The sequence below is a fragment of the Orcinus orca genome, chromosome 15, assembly GCF_937001465.1.
Source record: "Orcinus orca chromosome 15, mOrcOrc1.1, whole genome shotgun sequence".
In the NCBI taxonomy this organism is placed as follows: domain Eukaryota; kingdom Metazoa; phylum Chordata; class Mammalia; order Artiodactyla; family Delphinidae; genus Orcinus; species Orcinus orca.
Window position 1 is genome coordinate 64,676,189 of NC_064573.1, and position 26,986 is coordinate 64,703,174.

General features: G+C 59.1%; 1 protein-coding gene across 2 annotated transcripts in view; it reads right to left on the minus strand.

Moving 5' to 3' along the window:
• BCR (BCR activator of RhoGEF and GTPase) overlaps positions 1–26,986 on the minus strand; it is a 101,783-nt gene that overhangs the window by 29,293 nt on the left and 45,504 nt on the right. For both annotated transcript variants that reach the window (XM_033439696.2, XM_004276061.4), the window contains exons 2-8: positions 22,311–22,477; positions 16,654–16,758; positions 16,130–16,315; positions 10,568–10,675; positions 7,672–7,732; positions 6,419–6,471; positions 4,030–4,170 (exon numbers count right to left, since the gene is read on the minus strand). In XM_033439696.2, coding sequence (XP_033295587.1) covers positions 4,030–4,170; positions 6,419–6,471; positions 7,672–7,732; positions 10,568–10,675; positions 16,130–16,315; positions 16,654–16,758; positions 22,311–22,477 — 821 coding nt within the window. The remainder of the gene's footprint in view (positions 1–4,029; positions 4,171–6,418; positions 6,472–7,671; positions 7,733–10,567; positions 10,676–16,129; positions 16,316–16,653; positions 16,759–22,310; positions 22,478–26,986) is intronic.

The window sequence follows — 26,986 nt, forward strand, 5'->3', positions numbered from 1 at the left end:
ACACCCACTTCCCAGCGCTCCTTCCACCTCATCCGCCCGCAAGCACACACGCCAAACGCCTTGCTCTTTGTTCATCAAAGTTCCCAAGCCCCAGACAGAGTCACAGCCACTGGCCTGGAGGCCGGAGGAGACATTGCAGCCAAGGCGACGGGAGAGCCCTTCTGAGCAGGGAGGCCCACACGTCCCCAGGACAGGCCTGGAGACCCAGGCAAGAGGCCGGCCACGTGCAGAGGGGACGTTCTCGTACGGGGACCGTCAAGGCTCAGGTAACAAGAGCTTAGGGCTCGGCCTAGAGGGGACTGCCTGGTAAGGGGGGAGGAGACAGGCCGGGAGAACTCCGAGAGGGGGCAGTCACGCTAAGGGCTGGGCCTGGATCTGAGGGAATCAGGAGGCTGGGCAGGGGTCCCCCAGCTGGGACCCCACATTCTAGTCCTTCTGAGGTCAGTGCCCACTGATGGTAGGGGCCCACCTAGGGGCTTTACACCTCTGATGCCCACCCCTGACCCTCAGGCATCCTCGAAGGAGCAGGGAGACTAGAGGCACCAGTTCCCAGCAAGCCCTGTGCCTCTCTGCCCCTGGGGGCTTCATCTGAAAGACAAGGGATGGTCCCATGGCTCACAAGTTTCCAGGGCACATGGAGGTAAGTTGGTAATTCAGTGGACAAACAGTGCCTGCCACCTCATCCGGGCTGGCGCCGTGCTGTGCCGAGGACACAGAGACAGGATGAGAGGCTGCCCCACGCGCCCCGGGTGTGCTGTGCCAGCACGTGGCCTGTCATTGGATGTGACCCTCCTGCTGCGGGTGGGTCCTTGTGCCCACTTCGAAGATGAGAGCCTGAGCCTCAGGGAGCTCCACCATCCACCCCAGGCAGCACAGGGAGCGAGCGGGGACACTCGGGGGTCTGTGCTCAGGAGGAAAGAGACCAGGTGCTCAATGGGGACCCTGCCCGCCTGGCCTCAGAGAAGGCCCCCGAGAAAGGGCAACTTCCCACCCCTCTCTGTGATGGCCTGGGAAGGGTCCGGAGGGTCAGGCACACACACCACAGGGGGCAAAGACTCACAGCATCTGCCTACCCCTGTCACCCCCCCCAACAGCCCCCCCAACACCCCCCCCCCCCCCAAGCAGGTCTGGGCACCTGGCTCCACTGCCACCTGCCGCCTGAGGTTCTTCTCAGGGAACCTGTGCATCCCTGAACTCCCCCCACACTCTCAGCAGGAGCCCCCGAGAAGCAAATGCAGCCTGGGCCAGGCCCCCCAACACCCCCACATCACCGTCATGCGCAGCTCGGCTCACAGCAGCCGGCCAGGCCCTGGCACGGAGACCGGATGATTTACATGGGAGCCGCCAGTGCCAACCAGACCATGAGTGGGAGGGCAGGAGGGCTGCCCAGGCGCCCAGGCCGTGACCCATCGTCACTGCCCTCCCCCGCCTGCTGTGGGCATAGGCAAGCCCCGCGTCCGCACCCATGGGAAGCACAGAAGCATGTGCACCTGGGGACACGGCCATGCAGCACTGGAGACCTGGGCAGCCTGACTGCGGGGTCTGTGCCGGGGGGCAGGTCCTGGGACACTCAGGTCCTCGAGGAATGCCCCCTCGGCAGGGACACGCAGATGGTCTTCCAGCCCAGGAGGCAGGACCAAGGGACATTCTGTGAGGAGGGGGGGACTGCAGTCCTTTCTCCACACAAAGGAGCTGAGCTTCTGGCCACTGCCAGCAGAGGGCCCCCGACGTCCAGCTCAGAGGTGGATTCGCCCCCTCTGTCAGCAGGTCAGAATTGTCCAGGGTCCCAGCCCTGATGGAGCCCCCTGCAGGCCCTTCCCCTCCTCCCCGCCGGGTCCTGCCGCTCACAGGTTCATCCAAAATCCCACCCCAGCCACCAACTTCATCCTCCAGAGGCCACCAGCATCACCCTGGCACTTGTGGCAGCCCCGTACATCCACCCATCCGTGGTAGTAGACACGGGCTCAGACGGCAGCCCTGCGGGGCTCTGATGGGTGGACTCAGTTGCCCGGCCCCTCCCCATGCACCCCTGCCTGTGCAAATCCTCATCTTTCCAGGAGAAGCCCCCCACCCCATGACATCCTGGCCTGAGCCTTGCTCTGTGCTGCACCCCGTCTCCGAGGGCCACACGAGGTGCACAGTGCGGGGAGTGGACGGTGTGGCTGTCCTCTGAGCGCAGTAGGATTTTCTCACCACGAGCTTCCCCATCGTGGCAGATGTCCTCCCTCCCAAGGAGGCCCCAGGTCTCACTTCTGAACCCCAGCCCACCCTGGGGTCCTGCAGTGGCTCAAACAGAAAATGCGCAGATGGGCAGGAAGGGTCTCCCAGCTCCAGGAAAGCAGGGCCCCCACCCACGATACTGGCAAATCCACGAAGGGAGCCTGGACCCTGGCCCAGGGGTCAGGCCTCATTCTGTCTCTATCTGTGGACCCCAGCCCCCAGCTCTCGAGGTCGTCCCAGGCAGTGGTGTAGGTGTGGATCGGCCTGAATCCTGGTCTAGCTGCCACCTATCTCCCTTACTGTGCTCCTGACGGAGAACCCTGAATGAAGGCGCGTGCGACTCAGACTCCTGACCTTTCAGTGTCACCGGCCTTTCTCCCCGATTCGTGGCTGAGGCACCCAAGCGATTCCCCTCAAGGAGCAGACACCACAGGTCAACAGGACCAGATGCTGGTGGGGATGGGGTGGGCGCAGGTAGAAGCCCTGCCCCCATGAAGCACCGGCCCCTACACACTTCCTACTCAGGCGCCCCGGGACCCCGACCATGGGTCCACGGGGAAGGGGGCCTGGGATACAGATGCGGGCTCAAGGGCCTGGCTGACAACTGCCAGGCGACATCTGATTTTCCTCAATTCCCGAAGGCAGCTGCTTCCAATGACCCGAAGAGCAAAGAGGCGCTTCTCCCCGGGGAACCTAAGTGCAGCGGGAGACAGGCGCAGACTCAGCACCCACAGAAGGACTCACACAGCTGCTTCCCAGGAGGGCGGTGCTCTTACAAAGGAACTGCCTGCGAGACAGCATGGTGTCCCAGGAGGGGAGACCAGGCAGCACGAACCCGATAGGGACAGGAGTTGGCGGAAGCAAATCCCGAGCCTGGTGAGACCGTGTGAACTGCAGACAAGGGAGGCCGAGCACTCAGGTACCACTTCCCACACAGGTGTGGAAGCACAGGGCTGAGAGCAGCCTGCCCGCCAGCCCCAAGTCCCGGAGGGTCAGCCTCGGCGCCGCCGAGCACCTGGCACACCAACGGGAAGAGGAGTGGTTTCGAGCGGCAGCTACAGTAAGGTTTGCTGCCAGCCCACGTGTTGCTGGGCCATACGGCTCCTGTCCCTGCACGAGACCCCAGAGGCCGCGGGTCCGCCCCCCCCGCCCCGCGCCACGGTGCCGCTTCCAACGAAAGATGCTCACACTAGACGCCGCCCCTGACTGGCACACCTCTGCCATCTCGCTGCAAGCTGCCTGGCACCGGGCTGGGCCCCTCCCGGGAAGGAGCGGAGGTGGCAGGGGTGGCGTCTGAGCCCCTCTGTTCCACACCCTGTCATCTACGATGTGCAGAGAGATGGAGACTGGGATGGGCTGTCAGAGAGGGAGGGAGGAGGGGAAGGAGAGCCCTCCTGGCCGAAGAAGTCAACCACGTTCGTTCTTCGTTCTCCAGCCGTTCTCTGGCCGCAAACACAAACCACACGCCCCTCCCCTTCATCCGCTTTAAAGTCCTTAAACCCACTGTTAACTGTATGTTAATGAAAGAACGCTCAAGAGGAACCGAGTGGTCCCCAGCACACAAATGCCATCCTCCTTCTCACCGCTCTCCTTAGCTGGGGACCCTGATCCGGCAGGGTGGGCGGTGCCCGAGACATAACCCCCCAAGTGAGGCCCGCACCCCTGAAACCACACCCCGATGCCCTGCACAATGGCCTGGGTTCACCCTGCCAGGGTCAAGGGCCCCCAAGTCCAGGCGTTTCTGTGTTGGGCTGAGCTGTGTGGATACAGTGGGCCCCACGCCCACCTCTGCTCGGCCGCCATGCTCACCTCTCCCTTCTTCACGGTCATGGACTGCCGGCGGGGCGTGATCTCCTCGTTAATGCTGGACAGGAAGTTCTGCGAGATGCGGAGGGCGTCTTGCAGCAGCAGGTGGTCGGGGTGGCCAGACGGGGTGTGTTTCAGCAAGTCCTGCATTGGACAAAGGATGGAGTCAGAGCAGCCCCGGCATCTCTGCTGTGAGAGCCGCAGACGCGCTGGGTGTGACCTGGGGCCGCCTCTCACCATGGCTTGGGCCGCGCGGCAGCACTTGTGCGAGCACTGTGCCAGGAGCAGGCCCCTAACGGCGCCCCACAAGTCTATGCTGTTTGCGCATTGCAGAGAGGGGCTCCACGCTACAGGTCTGGGGCAGGTTTCTCTACCCGGGCCCTGGTGACATGCAGGGCTGGTTTTGATGGGGGCTGTCCGGGCACTGGAGGATGCTGGCACCGTCCCTGGCCTCTGCCCATTCGATGGCAGTGGCGCCCCCTCATGTGTGGTTGTGACAAGCAAAAATTTCCCTGGACATTGTCACAGGTCCCCTGGGGCAGAACCCATCCTGGTCCGCCGGTCCACGTGAGGTCAGGAGAAAGCCCCTGACCTTCCCAGCTCCTCCTCTTTTATTTATTTTATTTTTTTTTTGCGGTACGCGGGCCTCTCACCATTGTGGCCTCTCCCATTGCGGAGCACAGGCTCCGGACGCGCAGGCTTAGCGGCCATGGCTCACGGGCCCAGCCGCTCTGCGGCATGTGGGATCTTCCCGGACCGGGGCATGAACCCGTGTCCCCTGCATCGGCAGGCGGCCTCTCAACCACTGCGCCACCAGGGAAGCCCCCGGCTCCTCCTCTTTTAGATCAGAGCCTGAGAATCCTTCTCTACTGCAAATGCACATAATTTGTGCTCAAAGTCTACGGCTTCCTGGTTCAGAGAAACAAAACCCTCTTAGCTCCCAAATCCTACAGCAAAGAGAACCTGGGGAGATGAAGTAAGCTCAGGGGAGGCTCTGGTGTTGGGGATCCCAGTCCCCCCCCCACCGCTCCTGGTGGCTCTGGCTTCCCCCTGCCAGGCCTGGGCTCATCGTGGTGAGGGAACCAAATAAAGGATCTCCAGGACTCTGATGGGCCACCGGCCAGAGCCTCCCAAACCGCAAATCTCAGCTTATCTCCCTCCATCCAGGAACTCTTAGTCAGAGGATGGTAAGAAGTTCTGAAACGTGCACTGGATGGAAAACCACGCAGCTTAAAAATGAACAAGGCAGAGCTGTTTGGGCCAAAGTGGGACAACTGCCACAATATAACATTAAGGGGTAAAAAGCCACATGTGGAATGGTATGCACAGCACAACACCGTCTGAGTGATTTAGAAAGATGCCACGTGTGTCGGCATAAAGATCCTTGTGGTGGTGGCTCCTTTGTGCGGAGGAAGCAAGACAGGAAACGGACACTTCAAACACTTCTGTGACTTGGTTGTATATTTTTTTAAAAATGTGCATGTCGGGCTTCCCTGGTGGCGCAGTGGTTAAGAATCCGCCTGCCAGTGCAGGGGACCCAGGTTCGAGCTCTAGTCCGGGAAGATCCCACATGTCACAGAGCAACTAAGCCCGTGTGCCACAACTACTGAGCCTGTGCTCTAGAGTCCGCAAGCCACAACTACTGAACCCACGTGCCACAACAACTGAAGCCCACGTGCCTAGAGCCCGTGCTCCGCAACAAGAGAAGCCACCACAATGAGAAGCCCGTGCACCGCAACGAAGAGTAGCCCCTGCTCGCCGCAACTAGAGAGAGCCCGCGCAACAACGAAGACCCAACATAGCCAAAATAAATAAATAAATTTTTTTAAAAATGTGCATGTAAGACTTACTCTAAATACAGACAAATAGGATCACCTGGCAGGATCGGGGGCCTTTTTTCCCCTGCTTTTGTTTCTCAGTATTAAGACGACCACTTAATAATGTGCAAGTGACTCCCCACTGCCTTTGGGAGCAGCCCCGCCAGGTGGGCCTCCCTGCACACCCTCTCTGCACACGTTCTCCTGGCTGGAGAATGTGGTCTGACCACAGCCCCGGGATGCACCTGCCATTGGTGCTCCAACCTGTGCTATGTGTCCCCGCCCTCTCCCCCGGGGAAGCTTCTCCACCCACAAGCCTCTGTCCATGTGGGACGGGATGCTCCCTACCTGTACCCGCTCTGATGAGGCATCTGGAACACCTGGCGAGCCTGCTGCGTTCCCCCCTCCCACCCCCAGGAGCCCAGGGATGGCAGAGGTGCCTCACTTCTGCATCCTCAGTACAGGTGCGTGGCAGAAAAGGGGGCAGGTGGGCAAAATTGACAGATATCGGTGTCAGCCCCAGGACAGAAGCCAAGAACCCCAGGGCAAGGAGGCCCCGGGCCCGAGGGACTCACATGCAGGACCAGTGTGCTCCTCGTGACCCGGTCCACAGGCTTGTAGAGCAGGGCTGCGGAGAGACGAAGGGTGAGAGAAGGCTGACCGCCCGCCTGCCCACCCACCCTCACTGCAAGGGTGGAGGTGGGGGCAGCCTCAGCCTCCACATTCCCTGGGAACCCCACCTCCCCTCCGCTCAGTGACAAGGTTGAACCCGACGCATTGGAAGGTCGGGAACATGGCTGTGAGCCTTCAGTCTGTGACACCAGTGCCAGGTCCAGGGCTGAGCAGAACCCGAGCCTGCGTGGCTGACAGCAGCAAGCATTCAAAGGCCTCCGTGTTGACGGCCCCCCGGCCTGGGGTCAGGGAGCCGGCCAGCACTCTGGGGAGGAAGCGCCGGCGCAGATCCCAGGCCAGGGGTGCGGACCAGCACGCTACTCCGTGCGTATCCAAGCCTGAGGCTGAGATGCGGCTCTTGGTTTTATAAGCGTTTTTGGACCCCTGGACGCCGGCAGCATGGAGCCCCAACCGGCCAGGGCCGTCCCCGCTTTTCCATGGTGGGCACAGCCCATCACGGGCTCAGGCGCTTCACGTGTTCTCACATGTAGGGTGGAGCTCCGCCCATAACCCCCACGACTAGTGCAGGGCATGCACTGTTATCCCCATTTTACAGAAATGGGGGAAACTGGCTCAGAGGGCGGTGTAGCTGTGGCCCCGGCCCTCGTCTGCTGTTCTCTGCGAGCGTAACTCCTCCCAAGACCCTAACAGCCAGAAACGAGAAGTACCTTGTTGCTCCTGAGCTCACTCTGCCCAGAGGGATGAGGGCAAACACAGGCCCGGGAGCCCGACTACTTGGCCCTGACCCCTGCCCAGCCACTCTGAATCTGCGTTCTACACGGTCCTTTCCACCCTAAACCTGTTTTATCATCTGAAACAAGGGAAGACAAGAGCCTCCTGCAGGGCTGTTGGGACAACAAGATGACACTGTAAATGCCCGGCAGTGCCTGCTTTGTGGGCTTCCGATAACTCCCACCTCTTCCTGGTTCCCTGCCCCACCCCCACCCCCCATTGGTGGCAACAGGTCCTGACCCTGTCCCTCCGCACCCACCATGGCCAGTGCTGCTCCCTCCCCATCCCCCCACCCCCCACTACTGGAAATCTGGAGCAGCAGAGGGGCCGGAGTGTGACCCCGCTGGGCGCCCTGGCTGCTCCTGTCTGCTGGCAGCGGCCGCCACCACAGGGGCATGCAGGGGCTTCGGCACAGAGAACTCACTTTCCAGAGAGTTCTTGGTCGTTTGGTCCTTGGCATCCTTGTTGCTTCTGGCTCTCAGGTTCTGCAAAGAGAAAAGCACGTTTTCCACAGGGCAGATGAAGCAGCTCTGATGTGTCAGCGAGTTCACGGTCAGGAACCTTCAGCAGAACTCTCACCCTCCTCTCACCGCTGAGAAGCCCAGATGTGGCAAACCTCAGGGCTGTGTCTGGGCCACAGCCTGCAGAACGGGGCCAACTGAGCACACGCTCGCCCTGGATGACGCTGCTGACATCAGGATCAGAAATTCTCTATTCTAAGGGGCTGTCCTATGCACCCTGGGATGTTGAATAGCATCCTACGGGTGCAGCAGCACCCTCTCCTCCTGCTGTGACAATCTAAAACGTCCCCCGGCATTGCTAAGTGTCTCCAGGGGACAAAATCAGCGCTGGTTGAGAACCTCTGACGCAGAGGATCCTGCAAACCAAGGCAACTGGCAATGCCCCTCCTGGGTGCACAGATCAGCTTTCCTGGAGCAGTTAAACAACGTGCAAGGGGCTTGTGGGTCAGAAAGAAGAGCACTCAGCTTCGGGGAGGCCAGGGCAGGCCGCTGGCATGCACTCTGCCTCCACTCCAGCCTCCCCTCCCCTGACTTTGCAAACGTCCTTGCCCAGGAAGCAAGCAGAGCTTTTTAGTGGGTGGGTCATTTTTCAACACAACCGTGTCAAAGGCACTGCTGATTTGGTCCAAGGTACCAAGAGAAATGTGGATAAAAGGTCCCTGTGTGCCTGAAATAGTCTCTGGAAAGAAGCTGTGGCTAATCCCAGTACGAGACTTCTGAGTGAACAGAAGACACAGCACAGGAATGGGAAGGGGCCTGGAGATGACCGTCCCAACCTCTCAGGCTGTGGGAAACCTCTTGGGACTAGAAAACATAGTGTATTTTAAGCTCACGGGGGCCAAACTCACAATGCACCTTGGTGCCTCTCCTGAGAATTTAGCTCCCCTCAATAACTCCTCCATCCATCTGCCTCAGCAGCTCCCAGAGGGTGGGCGGGGGGATGAGGGGGCGTGAGAGCTCAAAACTGCAAAAATTAGGTGCCGCTCACATGAGCCAGGGCAGCAGCCCACGCGCCAAGGGCCCCTGGAAGGTGCGATGAACGTGGGCACCTTGAGCATCTCGGGGCTCTGGGAGGCCTGCCTCGAGAAAACTTACAAGTTTGGTTTAACCCCCCATTTCCCAAACTGACTAGACTCCGGAAGCCCTTTTCACATGATTCCTGTTACCTACTTTTTATCTGGGGAGCTCGAGCTTGCAGAACCCATCTCAGGCAACTCCAGTCTGACTGGACACTGCAGCACACCCATTTCTCAGGCCAGTCCTGGGAGACGTGAAGGACCACTGCTCCACCCTGCCTGTCCTTGGAGATGGACATCCAGTCCCCATGGCCGAGCTCTGACCCCCCAGAATGCAACTCCCCACACCTCTAAATGGCCTGCTTCTTCTGCGTCCTTTTGGTTCATTTCACTGTCTGTGTGGCTCTAATTTCTCTGGGGCTTTTTTGAAACATGGATGGAAAACCAAAGTGGATACCACCTGATGGTAAAAGTTTCACAGAACCGGCATTTGGCCGCCCCGAACCCCGTCCTGCTGCCTGTGCCTGTGCCTGGTTGGTGGGACCACGTGACTCCCGGTTGGTATCCCACCGTCGCTTCCTCCCTCCTCTGTAGACACCTGTCCTGGTGGACGTGAACTTGGCTCCATTTAACCATAGCCTGCTCTTAAAAGATTATGACTCTAATTTGTCAAAGTCGCCTGGGACTTGGCGCCAGCATTCCAGCTGTTAGGAGTACGTGGGCTGCTAGTTTAATGAACTAAAGAGAGGAACAGACCCAATGCTGCAGGCAAACGAGGGCAGCTTCAGAGGGAAGTGTGGAGCCAGCCTGCAGCCCTGGGTGCATGTAGCCCGTTACCAGAGGCACCAGGTGGGGAGCAGGGCACCCACGGGCTCTGGGGAACGGTGTGGCACGTTATCACCATGGGAGACGCCGGTGCTGGGACCCACAGGGCCCAGCCCCCGTGATAAATTATAAAACAGCACAAATCCCCTGGAACAAAGCCCAGGTGTGACAGTCGGGGTACGACCGTATCCCAGCAAGAGACCCTCCCCTGCCTATTTCTAGTTTCCGTTTCTCTTCCTAAAGCTGGGGTTTCACTTGGAGGTCTTCCCACCCAGAATCCTTGTTTGGCGGGGAAGGCAGGTCAGGGCTCTGAGGACTACAGGCCTGGGAAGAAGAAAATATCATTCACCTGCCACGGGCAGGAGCAGGATGGAGCGGGGCAGGGAGGACCTGGCATGGCCACCGGCCCCCGATGGCCGCCCGTCTTCTGCATCCAGGGGGCTCTTCCGAGGCCCCTTGTGCTAACACTCCAGGGCTTGAGGTTTCAGAGCCCCCGGGCCGGTGCAGTGCCCAGCCTGCAGCTTCCTCCCACGCGGGTCGACAGAACGCACACCAGCCCCATCCCCCGGGCCGGATGCAGACCCCAGAGGAGCAGAGCATGACACCTCCCCACCTGCTCTCCATCCGCAAGGTGCAAAGTCGGCCTCAGGACTCGAGTGTCGAGACCTCTGTTAATGGGGCAGAACTATGGACACCCCGAACTACACACAGACAGTGCAAGTCTGTCCGGGGTACCCCAGAGCTGGGCCCTGGCCGCTGGGGAGGCAGGGTGCTCCTCGGGCTGCTCTGTCTGTCTGCTCAGGACGACCCACAGGCATCCGGAAACAGAGCTGAGGTTCACAACCAGACCTTAGTTTGCTGTGCCTTCTTCTCCCGGGTCACGGTGTGCCAACGACCAGCCCACAGCCCACCCTCAGGAGGTGGAGGGGCGCACCTGTCTGAACAGCGTCACGCGTACCTCAGAGATTTCTGCAAACTGAGCGTTGGCCTGACAGCACTTCTCAGCCGTTTCCATGGCAACTCCATAGTTGTCCACAAAGGCCCGGTACACACCCAGCTGGCTGGCCTGCAGGGAGGAAGGAAGAGAGTGTGGGACAGGTGTAGGGCAGGTGTGGGACAGGTGCGGGACAGGCGGTCTCCATCCCTCTGGGTAACGGGCTTCTATGCACGGCTCTGGAGGAAGCCCAGGTGCAGCAGACAGTGCAAGGCTGTGGGAAACTCAGCTCCTCCACGCTGTCACTGCCTCCCACCTGCTTCCCCTCCCCACGCGCTAAGCATGCTTCCTTCTTCCAAAGCGACACATTGAGAAGTGACTCACAGCCCCGAGCGGGTAGCAGTTCTCTTCATCCTCCCACCCCACTCATTTAAATGAGGCCACCAGCAGCAGCTGAAGTTCCAGGATATCAGTGAATGTGGCTGAGCGTCTCCAGCAGGTGGGATGGAGCGGCCCCTTCGCATCCTGGCAGCGGGAGACCTCAGTGGACCCACCCCTGGCCTGAGGGGCCACTGCTCTGCTCCTATCTGATCTCTTCAGACACGCAAGAAACACTCAGTTGAGCTGCCCTTGGAGAAGAGGGGCTCACGCTGCCCAGACATGAGCCCAGCCCAGACCCGGCAACGGGGCCCAGGTGTCATGCTACACACCTGGCAGGTGGGAGACCTCTGCTGCCGGGTGCAAGGCGAGAGGTGTTTGTTTGTCCTGTTCTCAACCAAAGGCATTAATAGAGTGTCTCCTCACTCGGCCTCCTGCTCCGACACTCAGTTGAGTAAAGACTTCCATGGTTGGGGGGAGGTGTCCTGTGTGCAGCCACCACCATTGCTGGGCCCCAGGTCACCTCCAGAGGCAGCAGGGAAACCCCGGCCTGGGGTGTAAGGGCAGACGCCATGACCTGCTGGCCGGGCCTCCCACTGCAGCCGACCAGGAGCGGGAGGACCAAGGCTTTTGCTGATCCTGGTGTTTGGTCTGCATCGAACCTAAATTTTATTTCTACATGCATTTGCATTTATACTGAATTTTGTGTTTCTTCAGATGGCAATCCCAGATGCCCTTGGCACTGTCTGGTCTTCTGGACTCGCTCCTTGAGGGGGCTGCGTGTGGGCCTGGGGGCGCGAGAGAAAAAGCAGCAGCTGGAGGAGGCCCTGCCTGGCCCCACTGATTACCTGGACGAGTCGCTGCATTCCAGATGCCAGGTTCCCTGCCATCCGGTCGGACCCAGAGCCCTGCCTTCTCCCCCTCCCCCTCACTCACGGAGCGTCCCCCACAAAAACAAAGGCCCTGCTTGAGGCACTGTCACCTCGAATCATTCAGACACAGCGCAGCCGGCGAGCAGGAGACACACGATGAATAAGTAAAGCAACAAGTAATGTGGCAGATGGCTGAAGGCAGAGCAGGTGAGGAGAACAGCGGGGCTGCTTTACATGCTGTGGTCAGGGCGGTCTCTCTAAAGAGGCGACGTCTCAGCCGGGTCCTGAGGGGATATCACTGTTGAACTGTGTCCCCCCAAAATGCATGTTGAAGCCCTAGCCCTGAGCACCTCAGAATGTGACTGTATTTGGAGATGGACCTAAAGAGGTGATTGGGCAAAAATGAAGCCATTCAAGTGGGCCCTGATCCAATCTGACTAGGGGCTTTATGAGAAGTAAAGATTAGGACACAGACACAGAGGGATGACCACGTGAGGACACAGAGATGATGGCCTCTACGCGCCGAGGAGAGAGGTCTCGGGAGAAACCAGCCCTGCTCACACCTGGATCTCAGACTTCCAGCCTCCAGAAATGGAAGGAGATAGATCTCTGTTGTTTGAGCCACCTGGACTGTAGCAGCCTTAGTAAACTAACACAGGGTCTTTGGGAGGAGAACCCCTTTCATTACCTCTCCTGCCCCCTCTTCTAGGAGACCACATCTTCCACGTGATTTTTGAGAAGTTCCAAGCAATTCATGCACTAATCAGAACCCGAGCTGCACCGATAAACCAATGGAGATCACGTGCCCCCCCGATGTGAGGCACCGACAGGACACAGCATCACTGCAGGGTTTTGTTGTTTTTTTTCCCTGCCAGAAGCGCAGAAGCTGAATCTTTTCCTGAAGAAACTTCAGACCCAAACTAGAATGCACCCTTCAGAAAAATGTCAAGGTTGTGGAAGACCAGCAGAGGCTGAGAAACTGGTACAGATGGAAAGAAACTAAGGAGACCTGACAACCACGTACATCTCGTGACCTGGACTGCATCCCACTCAGAAGGAAAATGGCTACAAAGAACACGATGGCTAACTTGGGAGAGATCTGTAGGAGCATTGCATATTAAATAATAGTATCACTCAACTGTGAACCGTCCTCCGATGGAGGACCGTCCTGTGGGTTGTGGAAGAGCACGTCCTTAGCAAATACACGATGAAGTATTTAGGGGTAAAAGGGCAGAGGGATCTGCATTTTATTCTCAAACTATTCAGCATGTGTGCGTGTGTGGGGGTGGGGGTGGGGTGGGGGTGGGGGGTGTGTATACAAAGGAGAGAGAAAGAGATAAAGATTAAAGATTAAGCAAATGTGGCAAAGTGTTACAATCAGTGCAAAATGTTACAATTGGTATATCCGGCGCACACCCAGTTCTTTGTGCTATTCTTGCAACAATTCAGGAAGTCTGAAATGATTAGAAACAAAAAACCCGAGCTGATAAAAATTCAGCCAGAAACAAAGCCCCCGGATGGGTAGCAATAACCCACTGCCCCACAGGAAGGGGAGTTAAGGCGCCGTCAGGACAGGGCTTCCTAGCTACCAGGTGTGGCTCATGAGTTCCCGGGTAGCAGAGGTACCAGGGCTGGGGCATCACAGGCTCCTCGGGTCCTAAGACTCTCCTAGCTGGGGAGCCTGACCCCGCAGTGCTGATCTGAAAGGGACGGGGACGGTGTCTGTCTGTCCTTGGGGAGACCCAGCGCCCCGCCCTGGCGGCACACACAGGTGAACATGCAGCACGTGGTTCCTGGGGCTCCACTTCCCACCGCGGCCCCACCTCTCTCCCCACGTCTTTGCGCTGCAACATCTGATATGTGAAGGTAGTTCAAGGACACCAGGGAAACCAGAGGAAACTTTCCAAATTCTGGTGTTCATCAGACTATTAAATTTTTTTTTTTCAGTTTCCGAGTGACTTCAGAGTGTTATTTGGGGAAGAGCGTGGTTGCAGTTTCTGCCCACAACACAATTCTTCAAAGATGTGGGCTTCAACGATGGGGAGCACCTGCGTCAAAACACAGCCTTCCGCTCTCTGGCCACGGGAAAGGGGTCCCGGGCGGGAGAGTCTGCAGCCCGGGGCGGTGGCCAACAGGAAAGCCACACCCGGGCGGAATGCCGGAGCCCAGCATGAGCCAAGACAGGCCGGTGGTGGGCCAGCTGGGCGTCTGGGCGGCCCAGGAGGGCTGGGGGCTGGCGTGGCGGTGGGCCAGCTGGGCATCCTGGCGGCCCAGGAGGGCTGGGGGCTGGCGTGGCGGTGGGTCAGCTGGGCGTCTGGGCGGCCCAGGAGGGCTGGGGGCTGGCGTGGCAGTGGGCCAGCTGGGCATCCTGGTGGCCCAGGAGGGCTGGGGGCTGGCGTGGCGGTGGGCCAGCTGGGCGTCTGGGCGGCCCAGGAGGGCTAGGGGCTGGCGTGGCGGTGGGCCAGCTGTGCGTCTGGGCGGCCCAGGAGGGCTGGGGGCTGGCGTGGCGGTGGGCCAGCTGGGCATCTGTGCGGCCCAGGAGGGCTGGGGGCTGGCGTGGCGGTGGGCCAGCTGGGCGTCTGGGCGGCCCAGGAGGGCTGGGGGCTGGCGTTCTTTCACCGCGTGCTCTGGGCACTTAGAGAGGGCCCGGTGACCTTGGCCACCCCACCCCCAGAGGACCGGCTGCCCTCAGGAGGGAGAACACTCCAGGGAAAGAGCACAGGAGGCCCGGGCAACCCTTTAATCAGGATTAGGGGTCCTCAGAGGTGGAACCCCGGTCACCCAGGCCTACCCAGCACCCGCCTTCGAGGGCATCCCAGGATGGGGGCTCGCGGTGCTGGGAGGTGGCCTCTTTGCTGCCCCTTATATAGAGACATGCCCCACCAGCCTCCACCTGAAGAGACTGGCTCCCCCTTTAGACCCAGAGGTGGGGGCCTCCTCACACATGAACCTCACGCTTTGGAAGACAGACATCGCTCCGGCAGCTCCGTCTGAGAGTTTTCTCCATCGTCCTCATCACCCACGTCTCAGTTCAGCGTTCACCCGAGCCTGGTCCCTTCCGGGGGTGGCCGGGCTAGTGCCAAGGGGTCCACCAACCCGCTTAATCTGATTACTAGATTTTCCCAATCCCGTTGACTTTTTAAAAGCCGAATCCTTCGCTCCTCGTGGGCCCCGAGGTCAGCAAATGGCCAGAGGAGGTCCCTGACCTGCCCCCACGGCCGCCTCTCCCTCCCTGTAACCAGGGATCCAGAGCTACGTCTGCCGAATGGACTCCCAGCCAGTTTGGGCCCACTGAGCCCTTGCAGAAACCCTTGTTCTGTCATCCAGCACCACCCACCCTCCAGTAAAAGCACTCTTCCTGGAGGCACACAGACCAGGGGTACCGTCTGGGCAGGTGACCTCCTGCCCCTCGGCCTCCTCACTTGCACGGGGTGGAGATGGGACCTGCCTGGTGGGGCTGCCTCAGCTCAGCTGAGACAGGGCACCCGCAGGCCCCCTGGAGCCCCCGATCAGAGCTGAACCCACTACCTGGGGACCAGAGGGCCTCACGGTCCCTCAGTTCACAGCCCAGCATGGCCATCCCCAGGTACAAACCAGCCCTCCTGCCTTCCTCCAGCCTGTCCACAGGGCACGTCCTGATTCCTGCAAGAATCCAGGGAGCTGCTGTCACAGTCGCTAGCATTAAACGTGCCTCCAGGTCCCCAAAATGGCTGCGGCGGGAGCTGGGGCCACACGGAAGGCCTGGTCTCACCACTTCCTCAGCTAGGGACCCCCTGAGGACCCAAGGGCTCCTCTCGTATGACCCTTTCGTTCAACAGCCTTCCCTCCCCAAACTACTTTTTTTTTTTTAATTCTTGATTAATTCAAGAGCCTTTAATTCATAGAACTGCAAAAATGATATGAAGTACAACAAACCCCCGCTGTCCCCACCTGTGCTTGCCCCTCCAGGCTCTGCCTGACCCAGTACCCCTGCCCAGAGTCTGAGTCCTGTTCCCAGGGCAGCGGCTTCTTTGTGGTCCAGAGGGGACCAGTCTGGAGACTGGGAACCTTGAGTAAAACTGAGCAGACCCAGAAAGGACCAGAGATGTCACTGGGGCCAGCAGAGGGAGGGGAGCCTCGCTTTCACGCGGTCCAGCAGTGGTGCTGTGGTGGCACCCCCTCCCCACAGCTCCCCTTCGGCATCCCAGGCAGTAAGATGTGTCCAGGACTCTCCCTCCCCATCATGCCCTCAGCAGCCTCGCCCGCAGGTGGCACCAGGCTCAGGGAGAGGCCTGGCCCCCGCCCGTCACCCCGTCACCCCCAGGAGGCTGCCGGGTCTCTGCTCCGGGTCACTCACCAGCTTCTGGAAGAGGTCGCCCACGCGCTGCTGGCGGCTCCACTGCTGCAGGCGGGGGAGGAGCCCGTCGTAGAACTCCTTGTGGATCTCATAGAGCTCAGGCACTTTGAAGAAGATGGTCTCGATCTGCTGGCTCGTCAGCACCGGCTGAGAGGTGGTGGCAGCAGCCTTCAAAGGTTTCATGGGCTGGAAGAGGGCACAGGTGACTGGCGGGGCAGCACAGGTGTCAGGGCTCTCCACTTGTCAAGTACATTGTGGTCACGTGACACACATGCTTTTATTTTTTAAATTCCATTAACAATAAAAATTTAAAGCCAGCTTGGTTTGGTACCCGAGTCTTTCACTGGCAGCCACTGCCCCTTGGGGAGGCCCAACCTCCACAGAGGTGGCATGTCCTGCCTGCCCACAGGTGTGTCGAGGATCCTGGGAGGGTGGGCTGCTCCCAGGCTGACCTGGGACCCGGGACGCGTGAGCAGAGCTCTCCAGGGCCCATCCTGCCCGCTCAGCCCCTGCACCCTCCTCACCAGCAGCAGCGCCTCCAGGTGGCTCAGGTAAGTCTCCTCGCTAGCCAGGATTCCAGACAGGACCCATTTCCTCATCTCTGAGCCCTTTTCCAAGTCCAGCTCACTCTGCAGGAGAAACGGACAAAAGTCAGACCTGGGGGAGGGTGCTTGAGGCGGCCCCTCTCAGAGAGGAAGCCAGCTTGTCGACCTGAGGACAAGCTTCCCGAGAAGGTTCCAGGTGGGATTAAATGAGGAAGGCATGGGGGTCCCGGCACATCAGCTCGACTGTGGTCGCTGCAAATTCTGGATGGTCATCCAGCTAAGCCAAAGGCCACCCGTGGTCTTGACACCAGGAAACGGGCAGTTTGGAGCTGAGCAGGGCGGGCAAGGCCTCTCTCCACACCTTCTACCCGTGACCGAGGACTGGCTGTCCTGGAAGAGGCTGAGCCCAGGGGGCATTGGGCTCCCCACACGGCCACCCCGACTCCTTCCGCAGTTCCCCTCTCCTCTCCTGGTACCTGCCTCGCCGGCCTCTGTGCCACTGCCACCAGACCCTTGGACCGATCAGGCCCGGGCAGCACCGCCTCCCTCCCAACCACAGTGGTGGGGCTGGGGGCTGTGGCCACCTGCCCAAGGGAAACCCCATCCCCTGGGTTCAGGGCCTTTGTCCCTTGAACCTGCTCTTCTGAGCCTGCTTTCCAGACTCTGGACCCGCATACATGTGGGCTACGGCAAGGTCCCCCCTTCCCTACTACTAAACGCCCCTACTGTATGTTGGGTGATGCTCTGCTGCCTTTGCCTCAGAAGCACAGAGCTGACGTGTCCTTGGATGCAGGGGGGAGGGTCCAAGATGGCTGGAAGACCACGTTCCATCCCTAGTTGTGATGGTGCTACGGGGGCAATGTGTCCCTGGTGCCCGAGAATGTGACTGTGTTCAGAGAAAGGGTCCTTAGAGAAGTAATCAAGTTAAAATGAGGTCACTAGGGTGGGCCCTAGTCCAAAATGACTGGTATCCTTCTAAGAAGAGACTAGGCGATCAAAAGGTACAAACTTCCAGTTAGAAAATAAATAAGCCCTGGGGATGTAATGAACAGCACGGTGACTACAGTTAATGATACTGTATCGTATACATGAAAGTTGCTGAAAGAATAGATCTTAAGAGTTCTCATCACAAGAAAAAAAATTTGTAATCGTGTGGTGATGGATGTTGACTTACGGTTAGCGATCGTTTTACTGTATATATATATATCAAGTTGTTATGTTGTACACCTACAACGGATATGTTATATGTCAATGCCTCAATATAAACAAGAACAAGAGAAGGAGATTAGGACACAGACACACAGAGTGGGAGGACACAGGGAGAAGATGGGCATCTCTAGGCCAAGGAGAGAGGCCCCGGGAAAAACCAACCCTGCCGACTTCCAGCCTCCAGAACTGGGATAAATCAACCTCTGTTGTTTAAGCCACATGGTCTGTGGCACTTTATTACAGATGCCCAGGAAACTCATACAGATGATGATTCCAAAGGCAATGAAACTGCTGTTTTCATCGACTTCCTGGCCACACCCCTCACTTGCTCCTGGACCACCAACAAGGCAATCTGGTGTCAGGTTGGCCGTGCCCATGGCCTGTGCTCCACCAGGCTGAGGCTGCCCTCCCTCTGCCCGGCCTGTGCTGACCGGCCTCACTGCAGTCTGAGGGAGGTGCCAGACGTCTGGGGCCCTGTGTCCAGAGGAGGGGACGTAACAGCCCTGTGCTGTCCGCCATTGGTTTCCCAGCCTGTGGGTGAACGGGAGGCAGCTGCGTGTGCACACATCGGGGACAGCCATCAGAGTTTTGGCTAAGCGCCACTCCGGGGAAAGGACACCCACGTCCCACACCAGACCCCACGTCCAGACCACGCTGGGCAGCAGCTCCAAGGGTGGGAGCCTCTGGGGCACAGTGCCCGGGACACACAGGCGCTCCACGGAGACTCACAGAATAAACCAACCAATGAGAGGATCCAGAACCGCCGGCTGGGCCCTGGCTTGGCCGCATCTTTACAAAGCTCCAAGGGCCCCTCCAGGGAACCCCTGTCTGTGAGACAAGCGGGTCCTGGGGTCTAGGACCATCCACGCAGGCTGCTCGGGGCCCCCAGTGCCACCACTATCAGCACAGATGTGCAGGGTGAAGGGATCCCATCATCTCCTCTCACCTCAGATCACAGAGGCCACGTCGCGAGCGGAGGCGCCTCGGGGAAGCAAGCTCCCAGCGGACACTGCGCGGACCCTGCACGTGCCTCCCAGCGGGTCCAGGGTGAAGGCTCGTGCGCCCAGGAACAACCCCACTACTGTGAGCACAGCCAGTGGGGCTGCTCCCACCGCCGCGGCCTGGAGAGCCGGGCGGAAAAGGCATGTAGGCAGGGCAGCGCCCCGTCCAGCTCTCCGTTCCAGAGGGCGCAGCCGGCTCAAGGGAACGTCTGGGCGGGGGCGAGGGCACCTCTCCTCAGACTACAACCTTCTCCTGAGCCTCAAACGGGCCAGTGGCAGCAGACAGGGACGGCTCGGCTCGGCCTGGACACTGGCCCACCCCACCCGGAGGAGAGAGGGTGGAGGGGAAGTGCAGAAGAGAGAGCAAAGGCCAGGGCGGGGACCAGCGATGTTTACAACCCCACCTCGGCACGTGCCAGCGCGGGGAAGGGCGCGTGAATGCACCCAGTCCAGACGGGAGACCGCGGGAGGAGGCTGGAGGAAAAGGGCGAGTGGAAGAAGGAAGGAAGGAGGCCTCCTCTCACTGCTGCCCGGGAGGGGAGAGGGCAAGGCAACACAACCCTGAGGCTAAAAGAACAAATAAAAAATAAAAAATGAACTGGGTGTGGCAAAACAAGGTAGGGAAGCTGAGGGAGGGACCCAGGGGAACGGAACTGCCACCTGCCAGCCAGCTGCCAGGCCCACCTCCACCCGGGGCCTGGGGTGATTGGGGCGCAGAACCTGGGCCGTGAGGGCTGGCTGCTCCCGGCTGGGATGTGGTGGTCAGCACAGCTGCAGAACAAAGGACACCACCTCCCCACAGGATAGCAGCTGGGGGTGATGCCCAGACCCTCATCTTTGTCCTGACACTCGCTGGCTGGCACTGCATAGTCATGGGTCCAGGGGAAACACAGGCAAGACTGGCAGGCACCTCTGAGAACGACCAGGGACGGAGAATGTCACTGACGCTCAGCGCTGGGACAGCCTCGGTCACCAGGATCCACCCTACATGGCCACCAGCATCCTTTCCACAGTGCCCCAGGCGAGGGGGGGGCCTGGCCTCTGCTGACCCCCTACCCACCCCTGGGGACGGGTATGCACGGAGCTGACCTGCACCCCAGGAGGCCACCGAGGCCCCAAGTTGCCATGGAGTCCCCAGGAAGGTCCTCCTGACAGCTCACTGCTCAAAGGGCCCAAGCTCGGCAGCCGGGGATGAGCCCCGCCCGGGAAGGTAGGGACGGAGAGGGATGAGCGGGGACCCCTCCCCTGGCTGAGGGGATGAGGCAGCTTTGACCTCAAGACCACCATGCTTTCTGTGGGTGCTAGAAAGTGACAGCTGCATCGTCTTCAAACCCATAATCAAAGATGAAAGAAGGAAGTCTCACTGCAGAGCTGACGGGGGACCCGGAAAGTCAGGGCTGTGCCTGTCTCCAGGGGAGTGAAGGGTGCCCACCCTGGGGCTCCAAGCACCTAACCACGGGGCTTCTGGAACAAAACAGTGCAGCCCTCCTCTGATCGAGTCCCCATCTCACTCAGGTGCTTCCTGACACCTCTCTGAGCCAGGTGGCCTGCTGGGGACTGGAGCCCCCAGGCCTGGCAAGCAGGTGGAGTCTCTAGCCCCGTGTGTAATGTGAGAAATGCCTGTGGGCTCTGCGAGGCAGGACGGGGTGAGCAACTGGATCTGGACAGGCTCCACAGCAGGTAAGCCCCTCAACTGGGGGCTAAAAGGTGGGGGCAGAACCCCAAGTCAGTGTGGCAGGGGTCTGAGGGCAGGAGCCCAGGGAGAGGTAGGTGGGCATCCACCGCACAGGGCCTGGGGCACAGGGAGGGCAGAGCAGCCTCCTCAAGGGGCCTGAAGTAGAGCGAGGTGGTGCGGGGGGAAGACAACCCTCAGGGACCACAGACGGACAGGGAAGACTGTCCAAGTTCAGGGCTCAGCCGTAAGGATGCTTGTCTGTACCAACTGACACCCACGACGCAGGAAGAAAGGGGATGCATCAAAAAAAGGCAAGGCAGGGCTTCCCTGGTGGCGCAGTGGTTGAGAGTCCGCCTGCCGATGCAGGGGACGCGGGTTCGTGCCCCGGTCCGGGAAGATCCCACATGCCGCGGAGCGGCTGGGCCCGTGAGCCATGGCCACTGAGCCTGCGCGTCCGGAGCCTGTGCTCCGCAACGGGAGTGGCCACAGCAGTGAGAGGCCCGCGTACCGCAAAAAAAAAAAAAAAGGCAAGGCAGTTGAGGGAAAGACTGTCAGCTGAGGGGTTGGAAAGGCTTCAGATCTGGTAGCTGTATGGTCTCAAGCAAGTCACTTTGCCTCTCTGAACCTCAGTCCCCTCGTCTGTAAAATGGTGAAACTGGCTGTTTGGTAAGAAGCTGCACGAGGGAGGTACGCATTACACATGGGCTCCCCTCCCACTCCCGTTTCAGGACGAGAAGCCTGCCCAGCACGGTGGTCTTCAGAAATCACAAAAGCTAAAGAAAGAAGTAGTTTTGCAGCTAAGGCGCCAGCCCAGCGGAGAGGCCACTGCAGTGAAAAGATATGCTTCCAGCCACATGGAAAAGCAGAGTCCTCTCACTCTCTCTCTCTTTTTTTTTTTTGCTGCGCTATGTGGCATGCAGGATCTTAGTTTCCCGACCGGGGATCAAACCCGTGCCCCCTGCAGTGGAAGCACAGAGTCTTAACCACTGGACCACCAGGGAAGTCCCTCTCTCTCAGTTTTAAACTCAGAGTGGAGATCACCCAGAAACAAGCTAAGCAGAAGGGGGAAGGTCTGTGTCCTCAGGGACAGTGGGACCAGAAAGACAGAGATGCCCCAAGGACAGCACCCTCTCAGACCAAAAGGAAAGACCCCGACAGGTCAAAGGGGTGCCTGGCTGGGCCCTAATGCACCTCAGAAGTGCCCGCTTGAGCCGTGGGACCGCTGAGAGCGTGAGGACACTGAGCCAGGCTGGGCTGGCTCACCAGCTCCGCCACCACCCCAGCCGTGTGTCCACGAGACAGGCACCTGCAGGATGCGCCGGCCTGCACTCGCCATGGACCTCGGGGCCTCAGTTCTCCATCTGTAGTGTGGAGGTGATGGCGGGACCATTAATGACAATGAGACCTCAGGAGAAAGACCCTGGAAAGTGGATGAGTCACGTCAGCATCTCCTCTGGCAAAAAGGGGCCAGTGCTCTGGGTGTGGACACCACCCTGCTCGGCACCCTGCTGGGGCCACCACCCCAGTTTCCGCTGCTTTAGACGGCAGCCGAGTTCTGGGCCTCAGCACGGTTGCCTGCCTCGTCCATGCCCCACCGACAGAGCCCCACGACCCCCCAGCTCATGCTCCCGGCAGGCGGTCCCCACGCACCAGATGGGGGAATAAGGGCTTTAGTGACTGACTTCCGACTGTTGGCTGTCCCATCACCCACTTGCTACTGCTGGCACCCGCCCTCCCACCCCGGGACTCACCACTTTGGTGGACTCCGGTGCATCCCGGCTGCCCCTGCCCTTGCTGCCGAGGTGGGGCGAGGAGGAGGGTGAGTCATCCATGTAGGGCAGCCCGTCCTGGTGCCGGCGCTGCTCCTCGGCCCGGTCCGTGGCACAGCCGTACCCCGGCGGCGTCCCGAATGGTGCATCTATGTTGCAGAGAAGCAGCCTGTGTTAGAGCCAGGAGAGGGGCTCCACGCCCCACCAGTCACCTACAGGCGTGGAACAGGGGCCTCAGGTAGGCTGACCTCACCTTCACAACTGACGGCACCCAAAGACGGCAGCGCGAGGAGGGGACGAAGCAGCAGCCCCCTGGTCAGGCGACAAGAGGCTGGGCTTTCGACAGCTGTGGGGCAACGGGAGGGGGCCCTGAAAGGTGGACCCCAAACGCTAGTGTCTTGCCGTCAGGGACATTCTTTTCCCTTTGTGGGATCCGACCTGATCCTGCTGACCTAGGTGCAGGGCCAGGAAACAGGATGCAGGCCTCTCCCAGCCGAGTGTCCCTGTGAGCACAGAGAGTGGCTTATGCTACAGCAGGTTCCCTATTTGGGGGTACCTAGTTATAGAGCTAACACCTTCCTACAGGCACCTGACGGCAGTCAGCCCCATCCCAGGCCAAACCACAAAGCCCACACGTGCTTCCAAGCCCTTGGCCCTTTGGTAGCTCTGTTCCCAGAACTGTTCTAATTCAGGGGAGCCCCTCACTGGGACATCAACTCACAATGGCCCAGCCTGTTCCAAATCTCACATGAGGGCCACTTCTCGACCCCTTCCAAAGGGCACCCGGGATTTCCAAGAGGTCATCCCAACTGGGTTAAGTCACGTCACCATGACTCACCTGCAAGCAGCCCAGGCCAGGTGGGCACAGGGCCCAGCACAGGGCCACTCTCGGGCTTCCAGAGCCTGAAATGTGACTGTTCTCACTTCCTTCCGTGTGGGCAGCCTGGAGGAGCTCATGGCAGGCTAAGACCGGCCACCGAGCTGCGGGCGCCCACATGGCCAAAGTCCCAGCTCCCTCCCACGCCTCTGCCTCACCCCATTCCTCCACCTCCAGTCCCAGCTGGTCACATGCCTTCTAACAGGTGTCCTTAGCCCTGGCTACAGGGCAGCATCACCTGGGGAGCTTTGAAAACAGACCGAGTCAGATGCCCGGGGTGGCCTGGGCCCTGGTGGCTGTAAAGGATTCCCATCGGACCCCAGCAGACAGCCAGGGCAGAGATCCTGCACTACCCCCACCCGGCCTGGCACTGTGCTGGTTGCCATGCCGATCCGCCCGTGTCCCTGGTCTCTGCACTCAGGTGCCAGGCGCAAAGGCCAGGCTGGGTTCTGCCTGTGTGTGTGTCCACAGGAGGGTCCCAGCAGAGGCTAGTTCTGGGGTGAGTGTAGCAGGAGGACCCCAAGAGCTGCACAGAGGCACCCTGGTACCTCTTAATCCCATGGACCCTTAATCCACGGACCATCATAGGGGCTTTAGTTACCAAGATTGTTGTGTTATCACCCACAGACCCCCTGGACTTTGGGTTTTGTATTGTCCTTGCAGGATAGTCCGAGGCCATGGTCAAGTTCTGCCTCCTCCTCCTGAGAATTTGCAAAGGCACTTAACTAGCTTTCACTCAGGATCCCCAAGGACAGCTGGGGAGGGGTCAACTGTATTAAAAACCACAAAACCCTGTTAATGCAGAATCCTAATTCCATACCCCACCCTCCAAAACAGGTCTGACTCCAGCTTCCACTTCCTTCTGGGAATCACAGGTTTGTTTGCTTGTTTAAATAAAATAAACACGAGGCCTTCTTTTCCTAAATTACAGCAACCCCTACTCGAAACGTGCCAACCACGGGAGCTGCTTCTGACAGCAGCTGGGCACGGGCGGAAGGCTTCAGTTGCCAAGGCCTCACTCCCCGCGAACCTGAATGGTCCCCCTGGGCCACGGGGCTCTCTGCTCTGGCCCTGCAACCTGGGACTCACCCTCCAGGTGGGGCAGGTGGGCAGCTCTAAGCCGTGGTAGGAATGTCTCAGAAGCGAGAGGCTCTGGTCTTGTCCAGGGGGCTGCACACCTGAGATGGTGCGGTTCACTTAAGCCGTCCATGTCTCAGTTTTGCTGACTTAAAATTGGGCCCGTGAACTCGACAATGGATAGAGGACCCCTCAGCTCTAAAACATCACTGTCACTCTTTAGGGCGGCCGGCCACGCCCTCCCCACCTCCTTCAACAGGTCCCATCCTCTGCCCCCAACTCCTCCTCTGGGCCCGGCTTTTCCATTAGCTCAGAATTACCAGCGTCCGCATATCCTAAGAACCTTTGAACTGTTTTTAAAAAAATAACAATCTTGGGCTTCCCTGGTGGCACAGTGGTTGAGAGTCCGCCTGCCGATGCAGGGGACACGGGATTGTGCCCCGGTCCGAGAAGATCCCACATGCCGCGGAGCAGCTGGGCCCGTGAGCCATGGCTGCTGAGCCTGCGCTCCGCAATGGGAGAGGCCACGACAGTGAGAGGCCCGTGTACCGCAAAAAAATAAATAAATAAAATAAAATAAAAAATAAATAAATAAAATAAAAAATAACAATCTTAAAAAGTCAACATATTCTTTATCGCCTGGAAGAACACTGAGCACGCCACCTGATTTCCAGGCCCGTGACTGCGCTGAGCTCATGACCAAGGTCAAATCAACACTGAGTCTCCAGTAAGAACTTCAGGGTCAGGCTCAGGGCCCCAAGGCTCACCCCAAGAACTGCAAGAATTCATGTTTGTGAAACCACGTGCTGGTTCCACGATATCCCGGCTACAACCTGGTGCGAAACCAAGTCATCCCCCCCACCCCGTGAGGGTCTGCTGGCCCGTGTCCAGGGGGACCATAGGCTCCGACGTGGATGCTTCACCCCCACCAGGTGAGACTGAGCGGCCAGGTTTGCAGCCAGATGCCATGGCGTAGTGAAGAGGCTCCCTGGCAACTAAAAACCCAGCCATCTTCCCTCTGCACACACCTCCCCAAACCAACGTCTGAGGAACTGATGCTTTTAAGCCTGAGTTCTGGGTGGCTGGCCACCCCTCCTGCATCCCACCTGAGGGCTCAGTCTACTGTCCAGCTCATCTGGACTCAGCACCCCTCATTTCACTGACCCCCCAAGACTGCTCCGATGCAAGTGCGATGGGCGGGAAGAAAGCCCTCAGTTGCCTCTTCCCGCTTCTAACCAGCACACAGGGACCTGCCTTCCCCTCACCCTGTGGGAGGGTCTTCATACCTGAGGTCCCCACACCACAGGGGTCCCCCTCCTCTTGAGCACAAGGTGCATTCTTTGGGGATTTGGAAAGCCACTGTCTCCCCAGAACCAGAGCAAAGTGAAAGAGAGGCCTTGCTCTCCCCTCCTCTGCCAGCAACACCCAGCGGGAAAACCTCTCTGGGCCTGGCCACCTGGTGACACGGTGGCGCTGAGGCCAGGCACTTCCTGCAAAGCTCTACCCAAGGCTGAAGCCAAACACAGGAAAGAAGCGGGCATGGGCCTGGGATCCCATGGCTTCTAGAGACTCAGTGAGATGAAGGAGGCTCAACCCAACTCAGAGCCAGAGGGGAAGGGGGAAAGGGAGGGAGGGGGGAGGGAGGGGGAGGGGAGGGAGGGGAGGAGGGAGGGATGGGGAGGAGGGGAGGGGAGGGAGGGGGAGGGAGGGGGAGGGGAGGGAGGGGAGGGAGGGGGAGGGGAGGGAGGGGAGGGAGGGGAGGGGAGGGGAGGGAGGGGGAGGGGAGGGAGGGGAGGGGGCAGCGAGGCTGAGTCACAGCTCCCGGCTTAGTGTGGAAAAAGGTTTGCACAGTGAAATCTGAAACCTCCTCTCCAGGCAAGTTGGCTCAGCAGCCTCCAGCCAAGCACTCTGCAAATCTAAAATCCATCCTCCAATGCAAGGAAAAAAGGCAGCCTCCACCCCGCCTCCAAAAAAGCAGAAGGAAAAGGGTCGGTTCGGCCGGGGGTGGGGGTCCCAGTCGGTGCCCAGGTCCCATCCCCTTCTTACACCTCAAGGACGACACTGGTTTAAAAAAATCCTTCAAAAAATTAAACATAGAATTCCTATATGATCTAGCAATCCCACTTCTGGGTATGTACTCAAAGGAATTGAAAGCAGGGACACGAACAGATATTTGCACACCCCAGTTCACAGCAGCACTATTCACAAGAGCCATCGATGGGTGACAGATAAACAAAATGGGGTCTATCCATATATCCATACAATGGAATAGCACTCGTCCTTAGAAAGGAAGGACATTCCAATATCTGCTTGCAACGTGGATGAACCCTGAGGATGCCATGTTAAGTGAAATGCGCCGGTCACAGAAAGACAAATTTACTCTATGACTGCACTTATATGAGGTCCCTAAACAGTCAAATTCATAGACACAGAACGTGGAATGGTGGTTACCAGGGGCTGGGGGTAGAAGAGAATGGAGTTACTTTTTAATGGGGACAGAGTTTGGTTCAGGAAGATGAAAAGAGTCCTAGAGACGGATGGTGGGGATGGCTGCACAACAACGTGAGTGTACTTAATGCCACTGAACGGCACACTTATAATGATTAAAGTGGTCCACTTTATGTTACATACATGACACGTTCCTAAGCCCCTCCCGCCAGTGGGAATGGTGAGGTGCCAGTACCGGGGGAGCAAACGAGGGCAG